Genomic DNA, 19,015 nt, shown 5'->3' with positions numbered 1-19,015 from the left:
AAATCTTCTCAGAGAACAAGGCTGACTGATCACCACTTATCATCTTTGATCAAAGTAGGCACTGCGTTGTCATTTCAGCCTGACATACCAACAATTGTTAGCACAAAGAGGTGTCAAGCCTCAGGACAAAACACTAAAAAAGATTGAAAAAAATGATAGCAAATAAATGTTTAGTTTTTAATTGCTGTATTTTTGTTAAATATATTAGTTGCTGTTACATATTACTGCTTCATATCTTGTTTTCATGACTTCTGTTAAAATACGTGTGTGACATTAGCTGCTGTGTGCGGCCCTCGCAACAACCTCTTGTTACTCATGTGGCCCTCGGGGTACCCTGAGTTTGACATGCCTGCTCTACAGTGATAACTGCATTTTTCGTTGCCCCGATGGTGAGCGCTGGCATTTATCAGTGGCACCAGTCTTAAGTACAATTTTTTGCAAAAAAATAAGCCGTCATACAACTCTATGAATGGATATAAAAAAAACGCTATAGCTTTTGGAAGGAGGAGAGTAAAAAACAAAATGGAAAGATTCCGGGTAGAATTAGAATTTTTCTGGCCGGGAACCAAATTTAAAGGGATTCTACCATTAAAACTCATTTTTTTCTCGTTCACACGTCGGAATAGCCTTAAGAAAGGCTATTCGTCTCCTACCTTTAGAAGTCGTTTCCTGCCCGCTGTTCGGTTAAAAACCTGTTTTTTGTCAGTATGCAAATGAGTTCTCTCTAAGCACTGGGGGGCGGTCCTCAGCGCTCTAACAGCACTGGGGGCGTCCCCAGTGCTGCGAGAGAACTCTCTCCAGCGACACCTCTATCTTCTTCAGCAAGCGCCTCTTCACTTGTCTTCTTCTGGCTGCGGTCACACTTCGTTGCTTGTGCATTTGGCTCTGCCATCGGGCCGCAGGCACAGCCGAGTGCACAGGCCGGCGGCCATTTTTTGGAAGCCGCTTACGCACGCATGCGCAGTACGCTCTGTACTCCATTGAACAACAGGAGCATACTGCACATGCGCGCATAAGCGGCCTCCAAAACATGGTCTATGCCTGATGGCAGAGCCGACTGCGCAGGTGTCAAAGTGTGACCCTAGTCAGAAGAAGACGAGTGAAGAGGCAGTTGCTGAAGAAGATTGAGGCGTCGCTGGAGAGAGTTCTCTCGTAGCATTGGGGATGCCCCCAGTGCTGTTTGAGCGTTGAGGACCGCCCCCAGTGCTGCGAGACAACTCATTTGCATACCAACAAAAACTGGGTTTTTAACTGAACGGTGGGCTGGAGACGACTTCTAAAGGTAGGAGATGAATAGCCTTTCTTAAGGCTATTCCGACGTGTGAATGAGAAAAAAATGAGTTTTAATGGTAGAATCCCTTTAAAGTTCTGAAAGATTTGATGTACGCCCTGGTTTACATATCTGTATGGAAACGCTCCAGCTATAGTTTATTCAATAAGCCTTGGTTGAAAAGCTGCCAAAATGTAAAGTATAGGTTGAGCAGAGAAACGGGCTGTGGTCAGCAAAAACATCCGGAAATAATCTGGGTCAGCCGAGACTATTACAAAATTGATTTAAATTTTATTTCAAAACTTTTTGAAATGAATTCAATTTTTTGCAATACAATTAAAGTAATTAGAAATTATGTAAATATGTATTTGTTACGAAGAATGTAGGAGTTACTATGTCGTCTACGCAAGTGACTGCGTAATAAGAAGATGCATCCAAGTCTATTAAACTGGGATTACCGAACCAAACCCAAACAACATCAACATCTATTAGCTACTGACTATATAACGCAGCAGAGCGAGATATATAAACAACTAGAGGCAAGAGGGAAGACACCCAAGGGGTCTTAAACCCTAGATCGCCCATACACATAGTCATGGCCATAGGCGGCAATAATCTGGAGTCAACCCCATAGATTATAATGGGGTCTGCTTGGGGGTCCGTCAGATTTCTGATGTTTTTATAATTCTGTTTTCACTTTCAGAGAGAACCAACATGCAGAATTTTTCTCAAGGAAGAAAGAAGTCGGCGTCTAAGACATGGTGGCTCTATGTGCTCTTCCTGCTTTGTACACCCTGTTTTGGAGACGGCCCTCCACAATGTCTTCCAGAACCTGCCAACCGTTTCGACTGTGCCCCAGAAAAGGTTTTGAACAAAGAGGAATGTGAAGCCCGTGGGTGCTGTTATTTACAAAAAACCAAAACGATAGACCCTGGACAACCCTCATGTTTCTACCCCAATAACTACCCGAGCTACAAAGCCGTCAACCTTACCCGCACCAACAATGGATATTCTTCTACACTTGTGCGGACCACCAAAACCTTCATGCCAAATGACTTAATGGGTCTGCAACTTGACATGTTTTTTGAGACGGAGACCAGGCTGCGTTTTACTGTAAGTTTTTGGGATAAAAATGTTTGGATTTATTAAGTAAGTAGCAGTTACCCGCGACTTCGTCTGCGGGTTGGCGGTGGCACTGAACCGCTTATATTTCTTGTCCCCCCCATCTCTGCCCCCAGTTTCTTGTCCCCCCATCTCTGCCTCCAGTTTCTTGTCCCCCCATCTCTGCCCCCAGTTTCTTGTCCCCCCATCTCTGCCCCCAGTTTCTTGTCTCCCCCTTCTTCTGCCCCAGTGTCTTGTCCCCCATCTCTGCCCCCAGTTTCTTGTCCCCCCATCTCTGCCCCCAGTTTCTTGTCCCCCCATCTCTGCCTCCAGTTTCTTGTCCCCCCATCTCTGCCCCCAGTTTCTTGTCCCCCCATCTCTGCCCCCAGTTTCTTGTCCCCCATCTCTGCCTCCAGTTTCTTGTCCCCCCATCTCTGCCTCCAGTTTCTTGTCCCCCCATCTCTGCCCCCAGTTTCTTGTCCCCCCATCTCTGCCCCCAGTTTCTTGTCCCCCCATCTCTTCCCCCAGTTTCTTGTCCCCCCATCTCTTCCCCCAGTTTCATGTCCCCCCCTTCTTCTGCCCCCAGTGTCTTGTCCCCCCATCTCTGCCCCCAGTTTCTTGTCCCCCCATCTCTGCCCCCAGTTTCTTGTCCCCCCATCTCTGCCCCCAGTTTCATGTCCCCCCTTCTTCTGCCCCAGTTTCTTGTCCCCCCATCTCTGCCCCCAGTTTCTTGTCCCCCCATCTCTGCCTCCAGTTTCTTGTCCCCCCATCTCTTCCCCCAGTTTCTTGTCCCTCCATCTCTGCCCCCAGTTTCTTGTCCCCCCATCTCTGCCTCCAGTTTCTTGTCCCCCCATCTCTGCCCCAGTTTCTTGTCCCCCATCTCTGCCTCCAGTTTCTTGTCCCCCCATCTCTGCCTCCAGTTTCTTGTCCCCCCATCTCTGCCCCCAGTTTCTTGTCCCCCCATCTCTGCCCCCAGTTTCTTGTCCCCCCATCTCTGCCCCCAGTTTCTTGTCCCCCCATCTCTGCCCCCAGTTTCATGTCCCCCCCTTCTTCTGCCCCCAGTTTCTTGTCCCCCCATCTCTGCCCCCAGTTTCTTGTCCCCCCATCTCTGCCCCCAGTTTCATGTCCCCCCCTTCTTCTGCCCCCAGTTTCTTGTCCCCCCATCTCTTCCCCCAGTTTCTTGTCCCCCCATCTCTGCCTCCAGTTTCTTGTCCCCCATCTCTGCCCCCAGTTTCTTATCCCCCCATCTCTGCCCCCAGTTTCTTGTCCCCCCCATCTCTGCCCCCAGTTTCTTGTCCCCTCATCTCTGCCCCCAGTTTCTTGTCCCCCATCTCTGCCCCCAGTTTCATGTCCCCCCCTTCTTCTGCCCCCAGTGTCTTGTCCCCCCATCTCTGCCCCCAGTTTCTTGTCCCCCCATCTCTGCCCCCAGTTTCTTGTCCCCCATCTCTGCCCCCAGTTTCTTGTCCCCCATCTCTGCCCCCAGTTTCATGTCCCCCCCCTTCTTCTGCCCCCAGTGTCTTGTCCCCCCATCTCTGCCCCAGTTTCTTGTCCCCCCATCTCTGCCCCCAGTTTCTTGTCCCCCATCTCTGCCCCAGTTTCTTGTCCCCCATCTCTGCCCCCAGTTTCTTGTCCCCCCATCTCTGCCCCCAGTTTCTTGTCCCCCCATCTCTTCCCCAGTTTCTTGTCCCCCATCTCTGCTCCCAGCTTCATGCCCCCCCCCCCCCACATTTGCCCCAGTGTAGTTGGATTCACCTTGCCACGCTCTCCCGTCGCTCTCTCCGCTCGCTCACTGCACATAGTTGTCGGGCGGCTGGCTGCGTGTGGCATATATGTGGCAGCCTATAAAGGGTTTTGCTAATATGAGGATTGAATCGCTTTCAGAAGAAACTGGACCACTTAAAGGGGTTGTCTAAAAGTGGCGGACCCTTTTAAATAAATTTGGGCTAAGTTAAGGTTAAACACGTTGAGCACCATATGGCATCAAATAAAGAACCCAATACATATATCCCATGGGTTATAATGGCCTAAGATTACTATTAGAGATGGGCAAACGTCACAAGATTTGTTTCAATGAATATTTGTAAGGTTTGGCCACTTGGTTTGTTTGGAGCTGAACTTGTTCGGCACAAACAGGAAGGCTATTATTATACTCTGGGGTGTCTTCAGAGTCCCGGAGTATAATAAGAGGCAGCCCATGGGAGGTGCAAAAGCATAACCAACAGTTGTACTCACCTCTCCTGGGCATCCTTGTGTCCGGTGGTCCCCTGGTGTCTTTTTCTTGATGATGTCACGCGTCTCAGGGCCTGTTATTGGGCCTTAGTGGTCATGTGGGGTGTTTTGACATCATCATGATTGGGCCTCAGCAATGACCCTGTATAACATTAGTCAAAGGCAATTAGTAAGAGTCCAGGAGAGGACACTGGGGGCCACTAGGCAACGTGATATTGCCCATAAGAGGCTAGTATAACTGCTTGTTATGTTGCTGTATCTCCACTGTATATACTCTGGATCTGATGAAACCCCTTAGTATAATGTTTCCTGGATGACAAACCCAAAAAGATTCAGGCCGGTATATATGGTATATATGATAGGATACCAGTATATATCAGTATATACATACCTCCCAACTTTTGAAGAACTGAAAGAGGGATAAAATGTGCCCCGCCCACGTTTGTGTTGACTCCGCCCACTCATTAATTTGCCCGCACACAGTATAATCCTCCTACAGTCACCCGTAAATTATATGTCCCCCCTCTATCTCTCCCCCAGTTTCATATACACCTTTCATCTGCCCCCAGTTTCATGTCCCTTCCATCTCTGCCCCCAGATTCATGTCCTCTCCATCTCTGCCCCCAGATTCATGTCCTCTCCATCTCTGCCCCCAGATTCATGTCCCCTCCATCTCTGCCCCCAGATTCATGTCCCCCCATCTCTGCCCCCAGATTCATGTCCCCTCCATCTCTGCCCCCAGATTCATGTCCCCCCATCTCTGCCCCCAGATTCATGTCCCCCCATCTCTGCCCTCAGATTCATGTCCCCCCATCTCTGCCCCCAGATTCATGTCCCCCATCTCTGCCCCCAGATTCATGTCCCCCCCATCTCTGACCCCAGATTCATGTCCCCTCCATCTCTGCCCCCAGATTCATGTCCCCCCATCTCTGCCCTCAGATTCATGTCCCCCCATCTCTGCCCCCAGATTCATGTCCCCCATCTCTGCCCCCAGATTCATGTCTCCCCATCTCTGCCCCCAGATTCATGTCCCCCCATCTCTGTCCCCAGATTCATGTCCCCCCATCTCTGTCCCCAGATTCCTGTCCCTCCATCTCTGCCCCCAGTGTCATGCCGTCCTCTCCTTCATCTGCCCCCAGTTTCACGTTCCACCTCCACATTACACTTACATTCTCCTCCGCTCCCTCGCCGCTCTCTGCGCGCCTCTCTCGCTGACACATATGCGGCTGAAGCAAGGAGCTGACACAGGTCAGCTCCTCGCTTCAACCGCGTATGTGTCAGCGAGAGAGGCGCGCAGCGGCGAAGCGAGGAGCTGACCTGTGTCAGCTCCTTGCTTCAGCCGCATATGTGTTCAACTCAGATCTGCGTCCTCTGGACGCAGATCTGAGTTGAAATCGGGACATACCTCCCTCCAACCGGGACCGCGGGACATGTCACCCAAATCGTGAATGTCCCGCGGAAATCGGGACGGTTGGGAGGTATAGTATATATGATAGGATACCAGTACATATCAGTATATATGATAGGATACCAGTATATATGATAGGATTTGTATGGTTATCCATTTTAAGGTTTTTCTTTCCATTTGACTGTAGATTAAAGACCCCTCTCAGAAACGCTATGAGGTTCCCATTGAGACTCCACCACCCGGCAAAAATCAACCCACTAATATGCAATATGATGTCAAAATCAATACCGAACCCTTCAGCATGGTGGTCAGTCGGAAGTGCAACGGCCAAGTCTTGTGAGTAGGTTTTTTTATGGTCTCTATATCACTGTAACATTGAACCTGGATGTTGTATGGAGGGTGTTTATAATGTCGTATAGGAGATTTCGGACATCTTCAATGTTGGTACAGGCGTGACGTGAGCCAGGCTTGCATCACGACACATGACACAAGCCTGGCCCACATGACGTCTGGGATGTCACCAAATAGGCCCGAAGCCTGCCAGAGCGCAGGAGAGGTAAGTAACAGTGTTTTATATTCCGTCACCTCCCCTGGGCCTTGTTATGCTATTGGGTCTGAAAAGACCCCCAAGTGTAATGATAGCAGTGTCTGTGGGGTTCGTGGGCCCGTAGCCTCACTTACCGATCCCAGCTCCTGCTCATGACGGTGGCCGTGAGCAGGAGCGAGGATCGGTAAGTAAATAGGGCCTGTTACTTGCTTGGATTATTCCAGAACGAAACGGCTTATTTAAAAAATAAATAAGTAAAAAATCCTGAGCCCACTGGGTCCCCTAATGTCCCGGCCCTGTGGCAGCCGCTACTACTGCTACTCCGGTAGTTACTCCACTGCACGTAGGATTTCTAGGAACTATGAACTTGTGACTCCTACGGCCGGATTCTCCTCTGACCCTCTGGAGAGTTCTGCTGAATGTTTTCACAATCTCTAGACATTGCACCGGAGCCCGAATATTACATTAGTTAATTATTGACATATTCTATTACCTAAGGAAGGAGAAGGCGAGGGTTGTCCTACAGGCTCTCCCAGGACTACACTTACTTATAATGTATAATCTACTTGACCTTAGATCTCAGGATCGAGATGACGAGAGCTCAGATTCTCTGGTACCCAAGGCTCATGGAATCCAGATACTGATGTTACAGCATTTTGTTGCAAATAAGCCAAAATTTATCTTGAAACTTTTTGATGCCAGAATTCCGACATGCAGGGCTTGAATGATTCCACCTAGGCCTGTCTACAACTGGTTTGGCTCTTGGAGGAGAGGATAGTGATACATAGTGATATACAGAGATGTATAATGATACATAGTGATACATAGTGTGTATAGTGATACATGGTGAGACATAGTATGTATTGTGATACATAATGATACATAGTGACAGAGATGTATACATAGTGAGACCAGTGGCGTAACTACCGCCATAGCAGCAGAGGCAGCTGCCACAGGGCCTGGGACATTAGGGGCCCAGTGACAGCCGCTACCGCTGCTATCATTATACTCGGGGGGTTTTTGGACCCCCGAGTATAATGATTGGCGGATCGGGAGAGGTAAGAAACATAAAAAACACTGTTACTTACCTCTCCACGATTCTGCCAGGCCTCCTTCCTGACGTCCTTTCTGACGTCTCTGACGTCACATGAACCCGTCCTGCGTCCCGGGTCATGTAACGTCCGACGTCATAGAAGAAGGACGGCAGCAGAGAAGACAGCGTAGGAGCCGGAGACAGGTAAGTAACAGTAATTTTTTATGTTTTTATTCCCCCGGGTCTCCGATTATTATACTCTGGGGTCTGAAAAGACCCCAGAGTATAATAATTGTTTATGGGTGTCCACTATGGGGCATAATACTGTGTGCAGGGGCCACTATGGGGGAATAATACTGTGTGCAGGGGCCACTATGGGACATAATACTGTGTGCAGGGGCCACTATGGGGCATAATACTGTGTGCAGGAGCCACTATGGGGGATAATACTGTGTGCAGGGGCCACTATGGGACATAATACTGTGTGCAGGGGCCACTATGGGGCATAATACTGTGTGCAGGGGCCACTATGGGGGAATAATACTGTGTGCAGGGGCCACTATGGGACATAATACTGTGTGCAGGGGCCACTATGGGGCATAATACTGTGTGCAGGGGCCACTATGGGGCATAATACTGTGTGCAGGGGCCACTATGGGACATAATACTGTGTGCAGGAGCCACTATGGGGGATAATACTGTGTGCAGGGGCCACTATGGGGGATAATACTGTGTGCAGGGGCCACTATGGGACATAATACTGTGTGCAGGGGCCACTATGGGGCATAATACTGTGTGCAGGGGCCACTATGGGACATAATACTGTGTGCAGGGGCCACTATGGGGGATAATACTGTGTGCAGTGGCCACTATGGGACATAATACTGTGTGCAGGGGCCACTATGGGGCATAATACTGTGTGCAGGAGCCACTATGGGGGATAATACTGTGTGCAGGGGCCACTATGGGGGATAATACTGTGTGCAGGGGCCACTATGGGGGATAATACTGTGTGCAGGGGCCACTATGGGGGATAATACTGTGTGCAGGGGCCACTATGGGACATAATACTGTGTGCAGGGGCCACTATGGGGCATAATACTGTGTGCAGGGGCCACTATGGGGCATAATACTGTGTGCAGGGGCCACTATGGGGCATAATACTGTGTGCAGGGGCCACTATGGGACATAATACTGTGTGCAGGAGCCACTATGGGGGATAATACTGTGTGCAGGGGCCACTATGGGACATAATACTGTGTGCAGGGGCCACTATGGGACATAATACTGTGTGCAGGGGCCACTATGGGGCATAATACTGTGTGCAGGGGCCACTATGGGACATAATACTGTGTGCAGGGGCCACTATGGGGCATAATACTGTGTGCAGGAGCCACTATGGGGGATAATACTGTGTGCAGGGGCCACTATGGGGGATAATACTGTGTGCAGGGGCCACTATGGGACATAATACTGTGTGCAGGGGCCACTATTGGGTATAATACTGTGTGCAGGGGCCACTATGGGGCATAATACTGTGTGCAGGGGCCACTATGGGGCATAATACTGTGTGCAGGGGTAACTATGGGGGATAATACTGTGTGCAGGGGACACTAAGGGACATAATACTGTGTGCAGGGGCCCCTATGGGGCATAATAGAACGTGCAGGAATGCGTGGGAGGGGGTCGGTCGAGGTCTTCGGTGTCGGTCGGGGGGGGGGGGCATGTCAAAAGTTCGCCACGGGGCCCCACCATTCCTAGTTACGCCACTGAGTGAGACTTAGTATGTATTGTCATACATAATGATACATAGTGATACATTATGATACGTAGTTTATATAGTGGTACATAATGATATGCAGAGGAACATGGTGATATATATTGATACATAGTGATGCATTGTGCTACTTAATGATACATAGTGATACATAATAATACATTGTGGTACATAATGATACATAGTGATACATAGTGATTTGAGATGAGCTAGTACTATTCGAAACTCCCGTTTCAAACAGCACACACCCATAGGAATGAATGGATGCAGCCAGCACACAGGAGGTTTAAGCGGCCGGCCACTGGCAAAGTCTACATTTCGGCGGCTTCCATTCATTCCTATGGGTGCGCACTATTCGAAATGGCCGTTTCCAATAGTACTTGCTCATCTCTAATAGTGATACATAATAATACATGATAATACATAGTGATACACAGAGATGCATAATGATACATAATGATACGCAGTACGTTGTGTGATGTGTGGACGCCGGCGTGTGCCTGACCTCCTTATGTCTGTAGCTTCCACCCACTGGATTATTACAAAATACATTGTAATACATAATGAAGGGCGATAATGAGTAAGTATAATGTATAACCAATTATTATTCCATAGGGAATAAGGAGGAGCCGGGTGGAGCATCCAAACCAGATTCACGTTCTCTCCTCCATTGGCCTCATGTAACCTTGTACTGTCTATTCATCTCTAATAACAGTGGGAGGAATTTCTTAAAACTGGTGATCCTTATGGCCGTCCTAATTCGTTCCCCACCTGGGACATGACTTACTAAAGTTACCAAGAGACTAGAAGAGTGACAATGGAGGTGCACATAATTACATACCAACACATGGAGATGTGCCGACACATGGCGCAAGTGTCCCACTAGTATTATGGCGGATACACAATCGTAAATGGGGGCCATTGGCTTTTGTAGTCAAATCCAGGTGTGAGCCTTAAAGGGAGAGAGCGTACATAAAGGGAAGATGGAACTGTGTGACCTTACCCTATAACAATACATAGCGATGGGCTGTCATCTATTCTCATGAGTTACTTAGAGGGAACCTGTCCCATGGAGAATACAGGACAATAGGTGGGCAGTATGTTATAGAGCGAGAGGAGCAGAGCAGGTAGGACTCAGGAGGATTTGTCATTTATCTATTGAGGTCTCTGTTCTTTCTATGCGTAGAGGCAATCATATAGTCAAGGAGGCGGTCCTATCAGTGACTGGATATAATTTCTGTATACCCTGCAGATAGGACACTATATACAATCTGCTCCTCCTGTATACCCTGCAGATAGGACACTATATACAATCTGCTCCTCCTGTATATCCTGCAGATAGGACACTATATACAATCTGCTCCTCCTGTATACCCTGCAGATAGGACACTATATACAATCTGCTCCTCCTGTATATCCTGCAGATAGGACACTATATACAATCTGCTCCTCCTGTATATCCTGCAGATAGGACACTATATACAATCTGCTCCTCCTGTATATCCTGCAGATAGGACACTATATACAATCTGCTCCTCCTGTATACCCTGCAGATAGGACACTATATACAATCTGCTCCTCCTGTATAACCTGCAGATAGGACACTATATACACATACCTACCAACTTTTGAACAACTGAAAGAGGGACAAAATGTGCGGCGGGCGTAGCGCGCCGCTGCAAATTTAGCCCCGCCCACTTTTGTGTTGACTCCGCCCACTCTCTCTCTCCCCCAGTATCTCTCACTCTAGCCGATGTCCCCCCTCTATCTCTCCCCCAGTTTCATATACACCCTTCATCTGCCCCCAGATTCATGTCCCCCCTCAATCTCTGCCTCCAGATTCATGTCCCCACATCTCTGCCCCCAGATTCATGTCCCCTCCATCTCTGCCCCCAGTTTCATGCCATCCTCTCCTTCATCTGCCCCCAGATTCACGTTCCACCTCCACATTAAACTTACCTTCTCCTCCGCTCCCTCGCCGCTCTCTGCGCGCCTCTCTCGCTGACACATATGCAGCTGAAGCGAGGAGCTGACACAGGTCAGCTCCTCGCTTCAGCCGCATATGTGTCAACGAGAGAGACACGCAGCGGCGAAGCGAGGAGCTGACCTGTGTCAGCTCCTTCCTTCAGCCGCATATGTGTTCGACGCAGATCTGAGTTGAAATCGGGACATACAGTCCTATGAAAAAGTTTGGGCACCCCTATTAATCTTAATCATTTTTAGTTCTAAATATTTTGGTGTTTATAACAGCCATTTCAGTTTGATATATCTAATAACTGATGGACACAGTAATATTTCAGGATTGAAATGAGGTTTATTGTACTAACAGAAAATGCGCAATATGCATTAAACCAAAATTTGACCGATGCAAAAGTATGGGCACCTCAACAGAAAAGTGACATTAATATTTAGTAGATCCTCCTTTTGCAAAGATAACAGCCTCTAGTCGCTTCCTGTAGCTTTTAATCAGTTCCTGGATCCTGGATGAAGGTATTTTGGACAAACAATTCAAGTTCAGTTAAGTTAGATGGTCGCCGAGCATGGACAGCCCGCTACAAATCATCCCACAGATGTTCAATGATATTCAGGTCTGGGGACTGGGATGGCCATTCCAGAACATTGTAATTGTTCCTCTGCATGAATGCCTGAGTTGATTTGGAGCGGTGTTTTGGATCATTGTCTTGCTGAAATATCCATCCCCGGCGTAACTTCAACTTCGTCACTGATTCTTGAACATTATTCTCAAGAATCTGCTGATATTGAGTGGAATCCATGCGACCCTCAACTTTAACAAGATTCCCGATGCCGGCATTGGCCACACAGCCCCAAAGCATGATGGAACCTCCACCAAATTTTACAGTGGGTAGCATGTGTTTTTCTTGGAATGCTGTTTCTTTTTGGACGCCATGCATAACGCCTTTTTTTATAACCAAACAACTCAATTTTTGTTTCCAAAATGAAGCTGCCTTGTCCAAATGTGCTTTTTCATACCTCAGGCAACTCTATTTGTGGCGTACGTGCAAAAACGGCTTCTTTCTCATCACTCTCCCATACAGCTTCTATTTGTGCAAAGTGCGCTGTATAGTTGACCGATGCACAGTGACACCATCTGCAGCAAGATGATGCTGCAGCTCTTTGGAGGTGGTCTGTGGATTGTCCTTGACTGTTCTCACCATTCTTCTTCTCTGCCTTTCTGATATTTTTCTTGGCCTGCCACTTCTGGGCTTAACAAGAACTGTCCCTGTGGTCTTCCATTTCCTTACTATGTTCCTCACAGTGGAAACTGACAGGTTAAATCTCTGAGACAACTTTTTGTATCCTTCCCCTGAACAACTATGTTGAACAATCTTTGTTTTCAGATCATTTGAGAGTTGTTTTGAGTAGCCCATGATGCCACTCTTCAGAGGAGATTCAAATAGTAGAACAACTTGCAATTGGCCACCTTAAATACCTTTTCTCATGATTGGATACATCTGGCTATGAAGTTCAAAGCTCACTGAGGTTACAAAAACAATTTTGCGCTTCAGTAAGTCAGTAAAAAGTAGTTAGGGGAATTCAAATCAATAAAATGATAAGGGTGCCCATACTTTTGCACCGGTCAAATTTTGGTTTAATGCATATTGCGCATTTTCTGTTAGTACAATAAACCTCATTTCAATCTTGAAATATTACTGTGTCCATCAGTTATTAGATATATCAAACTGAAATGGCTGCTGCAAACACCAAAATATTTAGAACTAAAAATGATTAAGATTAATAGGGGTGCCCAAACTTTTTCATAGGACTGTACCTCCCTCCAACCGGGACCGCGGGACATGTTACCCAAATCGTGAATGTCCCGCGGAAATCGGGACGGTTGGGAGGTATGTATACAATCTGCTCCTCCTGTATATCCTGCAGATAGGACACTATATACAATCTGCTCCTCCTGCTCTATAACCTGCAGATAGGACACTATATACAATCTGCTCCTCCTGTATATCCTGCAGATAGGACACTATATACAATCTGCTCCTCCTGCTCTATAACCTGCAGATAGGACACTATATACAATCTGCTCCTCCTGTATATCCTGCAGATAGGACACTATATACAATCTGCTCCTCCTGTATATCCTGCAGATAGGACACTATATACAATCTGCTCCTCCTGTATATCCTGCAGATAGGACACTATATACAATCTGCTCCTCCTGTATAACCTGCAGATAGGACACTATATACAATCTGCTCCTCCTGTATAACCTGCAGATAGGACACTATATACAATCTGCTCCTCCTGTATATCCTGCAGATAGGACACTATATACAATCTGCTCCTCCTGTATATCCTGCAGATAGGACACTATATACAATCTGCTCCTCCTGTATATCCTGCAGATAGGACACTATATACAATCTGCTCCTCCTGTATAACCTGCAGATAGGACACTATATACAATCTGCTCCTCCTGCTCTATAACCTGCAGATAGGACACTATATACAATCTGCTCCTCCTGTATATCCTGCAGATAGGACACTATATACAATCTGCTCCCCCTGTATAACCTGCAGATAGGACACTATATACAATCTGCTCCTCCTGTATACCCTGCAGATAGGACACTATATACAATCTGCTCCCCCTGTATATCCTGCAGATAGGACACTATATACAATCTGCTCCTCCTGTATACCCTGCAGATAGGACACTATATACAATCTGCTCCTCCTGTATACCCTGCAGATAGGACACTATATACAATCTGCTCCTCCTGTATATCCTGCAGATAGGACACTATATACAATCTGCTCCTCCTGTATACCCTGCAGATAGGACACTATATACAATCTGCTCCTCCTGTATATCCTGCAGATAGGACACTATATACAATCTGCTCCTCCTGCTCTATATCCTGCAGATAGGACACTATATACAATCTGCTCCTCCTGTATACCCTGCAGATAGGACACTATATACAATCTGTTCCTCCTGTATATCCTGCAGATAGGACACTATATACAATCTGCTCCTCCTGTATACCCTGCAGATAGGACACTATATACAATCTGTTCCTCCTGTATATCCTGCAGATAGGACACTATATACAATCTGCTCCTCCTGTATATCCTGCAGATAGGACACTATATACAATCTGCTCCCCCTGTATAACCTGCAGATAGGACACTATATACAATCTGCTCCTCCTGTATACCCTGCAGATAGGACACTATATACAATCTGTTCCTCCTGTATATCCTGCAGATAGGACACTATATACAATCTGCTCTTCCTGTATACCCTGCAGATAGGACACTATATACAATCTGCTCCCCCTGTATATCCTGCAGATAGGACACTATATACAATCTGCTCCTCCTGTATAACCTGCAGATAGGACACTATATACAATCTGCTCCTCCTGTATACCCTGCAGATAGGACACTATATACAATCTGCTCCTCCTGTATACCCTGCAGATAGGACACTATATACAATCTGCTCCTCCTGTATAACCTGCAGATAGGACACTATATACAATCTGCTCCTCCTGTATACCCTGCAGATAGGACACTATATACAATCTGCTCCTCCTGTATAACCTGCAGATAGGACACTATATACAATCTGCTCCTCCTGTATATCCTGCAGATAGGACACTATATACAATCTGCTCCTCCTGTATACCCTGCAGATAGGACACTATATACAATCTGCTCCTCCTGTATATCCTGCAGATAGGACACTATATACAATCTGCTCCTCCTGTATAACCTGCAGATAGGACACTATATACAATCTGCTCCTCCTGTATACCCTGCAGATAGGACACTATATACAATCTGCTCCTCCTGTATACCCTGCAGATAGGACACTATATACAATCTGCTCCTCCTGTATACCCTGCAGATAGGACACTATATACAATCTGCTCCTCCTGTATACCCTGCAGATAGGACACTATATACAATCTGCTCCTCCTGTATATCCTGCAGATAGGACACTATATACAATCTGCTCCTCCTGTATACCCTGCAGATAGGACACTATATACAATCTGCTCCTCCTGTATACCCTGCAGATAGGACACTATATACAATCTGCTCCTCCTGTATATCCTGCAGATAGGACACTATATACAATCTGCCCCTCCTGTATACCCTGCAGATAGGACACTATATACAATCTGCTCCTCCTGTATAACCTGCAGATAGGACACTATATACAATCTGCTCCTCCTGTATATCCTGCAGATAGGACACTATATACAATCTGCTCCTCCTGTATACCCTGCAGATAGGACACTATATACAATCTGCTCCTCCTGTATATCTGCAGATAGGACACTATATACAATCTGCTCCTCCTGTATACCCTGCAGATAGGACACTATATACAATCTGCTCCTCCTGTATATCCTGCAGATAGGACACTATATACAATCTGCTCCTCCTGTATACCCTGCAGATAGGACACTATATACAATCTGCTCCTCCTGTATATCCTGCAGATAGGACACTATATACAATCTGCTCCTCCTGTATAACCTGCAGATAGGACACTATATACAATCTGCTCCTCCTGTATACCCTGCAGATAGGACACTATATACAATCTGCTCCTCCTGTATACCCTGCAGATAAGACACTATATACAATCTGCTCCTCCTGTATACCCTGCAGATAGGACACTATATACAATCTGCTCCTCCTGTATACCCTGCAGATAGGACACTATATACAATCTGCTCCTCCTGTATATCCTGCAGATAGGACACTATATACAATCTGCTCCTCCTGTATATCCTGCAGATAGGACACTATATACAATCTGCTCTTCCTGTATATCCTGCAGATAGGACACTATATACAATCTGCTCCTCCTGTATACCCTGCAGATAGGACACTATATACAATCTGCTCCTTCTGTATATCCTGCAGATAGGACACTATATACAATCTGCTCCTCCTGTATATCCTGCAGATAGGACACTATATACACATACCTACCAACTTTTGAAGAACTGAAAGAGGGACAAAATGTGCGGCGCGCGTAGCGCGCCGTGGAAAGTTTATCCCCGTCCACTTTTGTGTTGACTCCGCCCACTCGTTAATTTTTCATGTGCCCGCACACAGTATAATCCTCCTACAGTCACCCGTAAATTATATGTCCCCCCTCTATCTCTCCCCCAGTTTCATATACACCCTTCATCTGCCCCCAGATTCATGTCCCCACATCTCTGCCCCCAGTTTCATGTCTCCTCCATCTCTGCCCTCAGATTCATGTCCCCCCATCTCTGCCCTCAGATTCATGTCCCCCCCATCTCTGCCCCCAGATTCATGTCCCCCCATCTCTTCCCCCAGATTCATGTCCCCTCCATCTCTGCCCCCAAATTCATGTCCCCCCATCTCTTCCCCCAGATTCATGTCTCCTCCATCTCTGTTCCCAGATTCACGTCTCCACATCTCTGCCCCCAGTGTCATGCCGTCCTCTCCTTAATCTGCCCCCAGATTCACGTTCCACCTCCACATTAAACTTACCTCCTCCTCCGCTCCCTCGCCGCTCTCTGCACGCCTCTCTCGCTGACACATATGCGGCTGAAGGAAGGAGCTGACACAGGTCAGCTCCTCGCTTCGCCGCATATGTGTCAGCGAGAGAGACACGCAGCGGCGAAGCGAGGAGCTGACCTGTGTCAGCGCCTTCCTTCAGCCGCATATGTGTTCAACTCAGATCTGCGTCCTCTGGACGCAGATCTGAGTTGAAATCGGGACATACCTCCCTCCAACCGGGACCGCGGGACATGTCACTCAAATCGTGAATGTCCCGCGGAAATCGGGACGGTTGGGAGGTATGTATACAATCTGCTCCTCCTGCTCTATCAAGGATACATTACATGGTGATTGGAGGTTGTACTTGCATTTCCTAAACATACCATGGAGATAGTGGTCAAAAATTATGAATTCAATACAATATCTATAAAATATATAAATTTTATTGAATAAATATTAAAAATTCATTTCAGCAGGGCAGATGGAAAAAGCAAATTGAACCAAACAAACAAGGAAACAACAATATAGTAATGCTGTGTATGTACTAGATAGTAGATCTAACAGATAATCTGAAGTATATACAGACACAGATATAAATAACTACACACCAGGTAAAGTGGCATTTAAGTATATCAAGAAGTAATAGGTAAGTATGTGTCAGGGGTAATAGTCAACAGTCAAAATAAATTCTCAAGAATATATGCAAAACTGAACCAGATAATGTACCACAAAGTATGTGCTGGACAGAAGCAATAATTATATAAATAAATGACTGTAACAACCCACTAGCCTAATAACTACAACAAACCAATACAGATATACAGCATATCCCACAACAATATGTCAACGCAGTAAGAAAAATCACTGCTAAGATTTAAAGACAAATAATATACCTGTAGCCATGGTGTGTAGAGAGCAAGATGCAGATCTATAAAACTGTGCCCCAGACGCCTCTACGCGTTTCGCCTATTCAGGCTTCCTCAGGAGGCATAAAATACTGTCTACACGGCAACCTATATATACATACTGAAATCATTGGTGATTCAGCGTCACTAGAGCGCGCCAACACCATGATGGCGCCGCGCGAGTCCATTCGCGCATGCGCGCACTAGACGGCACGTCACAAGTGACGTGCCGATCATGTGACCGCAGAGGCACGAGACAGAGTCACGCGAGACCAGCGCATGGAGGAGGCGCGCATCTCGCTGGAAAGGGGCGGGTATCTGGATGTGAAAAGAAGGTCATTTGAAAAAAATCACATGACCAGCAGATAAGCAACAAGTGTTTTTCACTTTATTTTTTGTTTGTTGCTTATCTGCTGGTCATGTGATTTTTTTCAAATGACCTTCTTTTCACATCCAGATACCCGCCCCTTTCCAGCGAGATGCGCGCCTCCTCCATGCGCTGGTCTCGCGTGACTCTGTCTCGTGCCTCTGCGGTCACATGATCGGCACGTCACTTGTGACGTGCCGTCTAGTGCGCGCATGCGCGAATGGACTCGCGCGGCGCCATCATGGTGTTTGCGCGCTCTAGTGACGCTGAATCACCAATGATTTCAGTATGTATATATAGGTTGCCGTGTAGACAGTATTTTATGCCTCCTGAGGAAGCCTGAATAGGCGAAACGCGTAGAGGCGTCTGGGGCACAGTTTTATAGATCTGCATCTTGCTCTCTACACACCATGGCTACAGGTATATTATTTGTCTTTAAATCTTAGCAGTGATTTTTCTTACTGCGTTGACATATTGTTGTGGGATATGCTGTATATCTGTATTGGTTTGTTGTAGTTATTAGGCTAGTGGGTTGTTACAGTCATTTATTTATATAATTATTGCTTCTGTCCAGCACATACTTTGTGGTACATTATCTGGTTCAGTTTTGCATATATTCTTGAGAATTTATTTTGACTGTTGACTATTACCCCTGACACATACTTACCTATTACTTCTTGATATACTTAAATGCCACTTTACCTGGTGTGTAGTTATTTATATCTGTGTCTGTATATACTTCAGATTATCTGTTAGATCTACTATCTAGTACATACACAGCATTACTATATTGTTGTTTCCTTGTTTGTTTGGTTCAATTTGCTTTTTCCATCTGCCCTGCTGAAATG

General features: G+C 46.7%; 1 protein-coding gene across 1 annotated transcript in view; it reads left to right on the top strand.

The window, feature by feature from the left end:
- Positions 1–1,984: 1,984 nt before the first annotated feature.
- LOC142210327 (lysosomal alpha-glucosidase-like) overlaps positions 1,985–19,015 on the top strand; it is a 33,888-nt gene continuing 16,857 nt past the window's right edge. Inside the window, exons 1-2 of the mRNA XM_075279406.1 lie at positions 1,985–2,383; positions 6,196–6,344. Of these exons, the coding sequence (XP_075135507.1) occupies positions 1,985–2,383; positions 6,196–6,344 (548 nt within the window). The remainder of the gene's footprint in view (positions 2,384–6,195; positions 6,345–19,015) is intronic.

The sequence above is a fragment of the Leptodactylus fuscus genome, chromosome 6, assembly GCF_031893055.1.
Source record: "Leptodactylus fuscus isolate aLepFus1 chromosome 6, aLepFus1.hap2, whole genome shotgun sequence".
In the NCBI taxonomy this organism is placed as follows: Eukaryota; Metazoa; Chordata; class Amphibia; order Anura; family Leptodactylidae; genus Leptodactylus; species Leptodactylus fuscus.
This window is presented reverse-complemented; position numbering and strand designations above follow the sequence as displayed.